At 33.7% G+C, this 6657-nt stretch overlaps 1 protein-coding gene across 2 annotated transcripts; it reads left to right on the top strand.

The window, feature by feature from the left end:
• Positions 1 to 442: 442 nt before the first annotated feature.
• LOC130825687 (uncharacterized) lies at positions 443 to 5408 on the top strand. Of its 2 annotated transcripts, XM_057691034.1 has the most exons (11): positions 443 to 715; positions 876 to 952; positions 1528 to 1633; positions 2406 to 2504; positions 2608 to 2673; positions 2771 to 2887; positions 3272 to 3346; positions 3716 to 3818; positions 4182 to 4229; positions 4671 to 4792; positions 4884 to 5408. In XM_057691034.1, the coding sequence occupies exons 1-11, from the start codon at positions 641 to 643 to the stop codon at positions 4983 to 4985; spliced, it is 990 nt and encodes a 329-aa protein (XP_057547017.1). In that variant the 5' UTR covers positions 443 to 640; the 3' UTR covers positions 4986 to 5408. The 2 variants fall into 2 exon arrangements, with proteins under 2 accessions (XP_057547017.1, XP_057547024.1); XM_057691041.1 differs by lacking the exon at positions 2406 to 2504.
• Positions 5409 to 6657: the final 1249 nt, after the last annotated feature.

A 6657-nucleotide genomic window follows, 5' to 3' on the forward strand; every position in this document is an offset into this window, starting at 1 on the left:
AAATTATTGATTTCAATTATAAAATCATAAATGAAGAATTTGTGAATGACAAGATTTGGGTAGTCATTCTCATATTCTCAACTTTAACTACTTTAAAAACAATGGTGTAATTTGATCCAAATTCAAATTTTAAAATTTTTAATTTGCAAAACAATAAATTTGAGTCAATTCTAAATTTTCAAATGAAATCGTTGTTCCGAACATGGCATTAAAAGATTTTTAATCCATTTATTTATATAAAATTCGAACATAAACTCATACATAATACTTCCTTCTATTTATTTAATTTGTATTTTATTCTTAATCTATAAGTTAAATTATAGTCAAGTAGGGTATTTTCTTATTCGTCTCGATACAATGATTATTGACATTAACTTTTCATAATTTTTTAATTAAATATAATTAGAAATATTAAAAGTTAAAATATTAAGTCGATAAAGTAAACGAGACAAGTAAAATGAATAGATGTCCCACCTATTTATCCCCTGATTCGGTGGTCTAAAATGTGTATCAACAATCATCAAACAATGTTCTCTAAAGTTCCACCCGTCGTGGCCCGCGGAACAAAAGCTTGAGAATACAAACTTCTGCACCACTCGAAACTTTGTTGGGTCATTGCTTCTCCTTGTGTTTATCTTCCATGGCTTCATCCATTGCAGTATCACCCTCCTGCTCGACAAGCATTTCTTCTTCTTACAACTCCTCCAATTTTCAGGTTTCTTTCTCTTTTACTTGTCAATGTAATGTACTGGTTCTATAACTCAATTTCTTTTTTTTTTTTTTAATATATTCTATAACTAAATTTCTTGTTGCTCTTTATCTTCATTTTGTCTTTTTTCTTGTGTAAATTTCGCGGGATTTGGTGGGAATTACAGCAAGTCTTGAGACAATCATGGAAGCTTCCAACAATCAGATTATATAAACAGTTCTCTTCACCGTTCTTGCATTATAGGTAATTGCTTTTTTTTTTTCCCTAAATTGTTTTACTATTTCATTCCTCCTACAATTTTATTTATTGGGTAAATTTCCAGGTGCTTTTGACATAAACTGTTTAAACCCTTTTCATATTGATTAGGGACAAATATAAAAATTGTATCATCCATAACTCGAGGGAGATTAAGGGGTGTTTGATTTGGCCGAAACATACTCGTTGTAAAACAATTTTCTAATGGAAATGCGATGATAATTGGTTTTTCTTTGTTTGGTTTGATGGAAAACTCATTGGCAAAATGGAAGTATTGGAGAAAGAATGGTGACAGAAAAACTGGTAGTCTTTCATTTTGGAGGAAAATTTTTGTAAAGTACTAACGTTTTCTTTTGTTTCCCTATCAAACCAAACAACTGAAGAGAGGAAACACAGTTTTCCAGGAAAAAGTTTTTTCCCAAACCAAACATCCCCTTACATATGGGAAATGGATCATTGGACGTATTTCATATTTATGATTAGAGTCTAGTTTTTTTACTGTTTGGATGGCTGAGAAGCTTAATGGTAAAAAAGCCTTGTTTTTGGGTATATTTAAAACACAGGAGAAATTTGGTCTGTGCAGTCAGTAAAGGTGCTGAGGAAGCATTCAAGAAAACAGTCGAAGTTGATAGGCTCATTGATATATTAAGGGATGCCAGTCCTAAAGAAGTGAGAATTTGTGGCTTTTCTTGTTATAATTTAAATTTGCTTAATGCATTGATTTCAATTATTGTTATGGTTTCGAAGCAAATATTAACTATTTACCTTTAAAATTTAGGACGTGGTTCTTTTTTTGGTCGTCTTAAAGACCAATTTTGATATTTATTATTTTAAACTCCAAACTTATCCTTGTTGCTTAGAATGGGAATTCTGATTAAAACTACATTGATTTGGTGATTGGTGAAGATCTTGTGAAAGATTTGTGGTTTCGTAATTCAATGTCTTAAAAAATGACGCCAATTGTGGTCTTTTGTATACCCCTAGGCGTAGAGATGATACGATTTTTGCACGATATTCTAGCTATAGGGGCTCCTCATTTTGCTAGAATACAAGAGTGATAGCGAAAACCCAATGCTCAATTGCTCAAGAGGAAAGTGCTCTTACGACTAAGAGCATTCAGTCAATTGTGTGGTGATGAGGTCAATTGCTCATGTAAACATAACAGAGATTTTTAGCTAGGATGAGAAGCTCTTTCTGAAAGATTTATGTTCTGAACATGCGATTTGTAGAAAAGTTTCCTTCATGCTTGCATATTTCACAAACCACTACTATGACAAAAACGGTTTATAAATTGTACTAACTTCTAACCGATCTTTGCTTTTCAGTGATTTTATTTCTTTAATTCAACTACTTGAAGAGTTCCATTTAGTGAAGTCAAGCTGCAATTTATGTTTCTGTTCTCGAGGTTCTCGGTAACTGACACAGGTTCATTATATAACAGTTACCCCAGCTCGTTGTTGAAAATGTTCTTGCTTTTAATGAGGGTTTCTGGATTCGTCTTGCTGCAAGGACCGAGACTTGCAAATCAGAGGATGATAAAGCATGGTTTCTTTCATGATTGACATGCTTTTATTGTTTTGTAGAGGCAAATTCTGGATTTAATTTTTCATTCATAATGATTCGGCTTGTTTGCATGTATGCAGAAAGATTACGAAGAACTGGCAGCAACACTAATGAGCACAGTGGACCGTCTTGTTCATAAAACCAATGTATATCTTCTCTGTGATGCTCTTTCTTCTCAATTTCTGCAAATTTTCCTGTATCATCTGCTTGATCTTACATATATTCATTGTTCTTGTTATGAAGGAAAAAATTGAATCCGCTACTGATATTCTTAAATCAATTCTTAAACATGCGGTGGATGAAAATCAAGAACTTACCTGGCCTCCAAGAGACCCTGAAGCTATTAATCGGATGGAACAGGCAAGTCATTAATCTTTGTGATTTCTGAAATCAAAGCTACTTTCCCACCGTGCTTATTGATTTCTTATTTATTTCCTTGATTACATGTACTAAAACCTGAGTTGCTATAGGCTTTTCTTTGTTTTTTATAAAATTGATCTTCACATAACATCAATGCGACTGATGCATGTTCATGAAGCTAAATTTTGTATGTGACTTGCTCATTGTCATACCTTTTGCAATTCACATTGTCTACTTTTTATTGTTATTTTATCATAACTTTTGGTCAAGGGTTTTTTTTTTTTTTTTTAATTCTAGATGCATTTTTATTTAGGGACATTGTATTTGCATACCTTAGGAATCAATATGAAGCTATTGTGATGCTCTTCTTTTTTGTACTTTCAGGAGGTATATCAAAAAGAGCAAGAAGGATATTTAGATGAAGGGTTTCTTGCAGAAGTCAATGCACAACTACGGCAAGTGAGTATTCTTTTCTCTGGATTATCACCTTATAATATGTCGCTTTGCCTTATATATCCTGTATGATACAGCGGCCTTCTTTCTAAAAATCATTATGGCTCTTTTTGAGTGGGAAGTAGAATCAATTAAGTAAATGTGAGGACTTGTAAATTTATCTTCTCTGCTGCAACATCTTGCTATTGAGTCTGACTTGTGTAAAGCCGTGTGACCTTCAAATCGCATTGAGGCATATCAAAAGCTGATATATTAAATTGTTTTACATATTTTATACAGAGAACTATTTACCTCTCTGTGGGGTCCCATATGTTTGTATGTTGTTATGTCATGGGAAAGCTGCGGATACTGTAGTAATTCATCTTTCCCTTGCAGGCAAAAGAAGACGGGGACAAACCAGGCCTTGTTGCAATGCTGCAAAAGGTTTTGCAGCTCTATGCCTCTAGGATTCTTTCCAAGCGTAGTTATGCAAAGAAAGGTAAATACTCACTCTCCTCTATTCATTCCACCAATTGATGTCTAGTATGATCGCAGACTTTTTGTCGAAGAGAAAATACCACTAATGATAAATTTGATTGATTAATGTATGCTCAACTTTTCTTTTTTGCGGGTGGCAAAACCTGGAATTAAGTTCTTAACTTCAAAATTCAAAGTCCAGCTCGAAGTGAGCCTCGAACTCCTTTTACCAATTGCTATTTTGATATCTTATTTAGCATTGTCTCAGTAATATTGACTGTAAGGGCTACCTGTATTTTTTGCATGATGACATTCGAAGAGGCAATCAATGAACAATTTCATGCTAGTTATCGTGAATGATAAAAGTCTCTGTGTTTTTGTACAGGTAAAGAGATTTTGAAGGCTGAACAATTTCTTGAGACGATTATTAAAGGTAATTTCCGTGTTAACCATTGTTTCCAAACTAGATGCTGCTAATGTTTTTCAAGTGTGACATTGTGTTGTCTTCAATTCCCAGCAGGGGATATCTACACTATCTGATATTTCTTTCTGCCCTTAGCAAGATGACATACTGGTTATCTTCACCTTGTATTGTTTTGGAAAATGTGGAACAGCAACAATCACTATCTATTATATGACCCTCCTTTCCCAATTCCCGTCTTCTCCGTATGACCAAGGTCATGACTCATTATTTATAACCTTTAGAATCTGAGTTCTGTCGTCTCCGTATGACCAAGGTCATGACTCGTGAGAAACATGTAAATAACGTTGATATCTCTAGTGACTAGGTCTAGGAGTACATTCACATTTTCCTCTATGGTAATGGATTTGTATCTTCTGGGTCGAGTTATTTAACACATGTGAACGTATGCAGCATCTGAAAATGAATGGAACATGCTCCTGCTCAACGGTCTGACAGTTGCAAAAGGAGATATTACACCCGAGGAATTTTATGCTGTGGTTAAGAAGCGGATAGAGCGAGTTTTAATTAGAACTGTATGTAAAAACCTTTCACTGTTTTTTGTTCGTTCTACCCTTTGCCTATTTCAAACGGGTCTCTAATATTCACCCTTATTCATCTGCTTAGGAAGGAGGATCTTATCAGCAACGTATACTTTCTGAGTACATCAGAGGTATACAGTCGAGAGCAGAAGAAATTGTTAATGCCCTTCAAGGAAACTCTCAATGAGATTAATGAATGCCTTTTGAAAACGTTACACACTGAATACTATCGAACATTTTCCATTATCTTAACCTCTTCGAGCTATTTACACGAGTCTAGATTCGCTTTGCATCAGAAGCTGTTATCACAGAATGTCAAGAAAAAGACGAGTTCTGAAAAAGCCAAGCAAATATATATGCTTATCGCCTATCGGTGAGGAACCACCTCGATTCAGCTGTAAATTGTGGAACCAACTCATCGAATGTTGAGAAAATCTTTTGCTTTTGTTTCATTTATATATATGTATATCATTGTCCATTTCTGTGGTTGTGCTTGGCTCAAAGGATTAAATTTTGAGTTTTTACATGAATTACGTATTTTGACATAAATTATTTGTACTTTAATGGTAGGAAATCAAAAGTGTTGTATGATCTTTCTTTCTTTGTTTAAGCTAGGAAAACATTGTGTTAGAGCAAATGCTCTTCAATGGAGATTCTAATATATATATATATATATATATATATATATATATATATATATATATATATATATATAACCAAGATATACCCACTCAAAACAGTTGCAAGAAACAGCCTCCAAAAAACACGTGCCATTGAATGAAGCTCGACTGGACAGTTTGGTCGAGTGAGACTGCTCGATTGGGTTGAGCATACAACAGCAGGTCGAGCCCAGTAGCTCAAGTGGCTTGAGCAACATGCACCAACATTCTGACCTTGTGTTCTTTTAAGTTCCTCACATACTCATACATTCCAAGCACACCATACTCTTTTAACATTAAGCTAACCAATGAGATTATGAGTCATAAATATAACAAATTTCCACCTTGATGAAATAATCTCAATTCCGCCAAACACAACATAAACAAATCATCTTCGAAAAACAATTCATCATCAAGATGAAACCACCTCAAAGAGGTGCACCTCCCTTAAAGGGAGTAAATCCATGACACATGAAACTAAGCAAAAGAGTTTGAGCCAAGCTCAAACACAATCCCGATCAAAGACCACCACAACTCTAACCATAAGCCCAGTAGAACTATAGAAGCTAGCACCCTACCCAAGACAATCGAACCCCAAGCTATAAAGTCTTGAAAATGCAACCACCTCCTATCAATATAAACCATCTCATGACTACATATAAGACCACATTCCACTAATGCTTGCTCACTAATCAAGTTGACACATCTTCGATCTATCACATTGCTACCATCATTGCCATACCATCTTCTAATATTTTCTAACAACATCCACTAGCTCTGAAAATTTAACATTAGTATGCCAATATTTCAAGTCCCAGGACCCAATATCATATTTTATTTTTTTATCTATGAATTTGCTAAGCACCTCTTCTCCTTAGACTGGATCTTTGGTTATCAATTTCACCCTATTGTAAACTAACAAGACTATTGTTAGAGTATTCCTAATTCCAATTTCAATATATAATACTTCCTATGTTCTTAAAAGTTGATTTCATTAATCACCTCATATTTTTTTCATTAATTTTATTTTAATATTTTTTAATATTTATTTTTTTACTTTTCTTCCATTAAATTCAATAATCAATCATAATTATCATAAATACTATTAATTTTAAAAGAAAATGATAAATAGCAAAACTATGAAAATCTTGCCATTTAGAATTATTTAATTGGATGAGAAGCCTTATAGACAAAAATAAT

This window comes from Amaranthus tricolor, chromosome 1, assembly GCF_026212465.1.
Source record: "Amaranthus tricolor cultivar Red isolate AtriRed21 chromosome 1, ASM2621246v1, whole genome shotgun sequence".
NCBI classification, from domain to species: Eukaryota; Viridiplantae; Streptophyta; class Magnoliopsida; order Caryophyllales; family Amaranthaceae; genus Amaranthus; species Amaranthus tricolor.

Coding starts and splice junctions, on each gene's coding strand:
- LOC130825687 (XM_057691034.1), top strand. CDS start 641: ATGGCTTCATCCATTGCAGTATCACCCTCCTGCTCGACAAGCATTTCT. Junction 1,634..2,405: donor GGGATGCCAGTCCTAAAGAA/GTGAGAATTTGT, acceptor ATTATATAACAG/TTACCCCAGCTCGTTGTTGA. Junction 4,230..4,670: donor TCTTGAGACGATTATTAAAG/GTAATTTCCGTG, acceptor GAACGTATGCAG/CATCTGAAAATGAATGGAAC.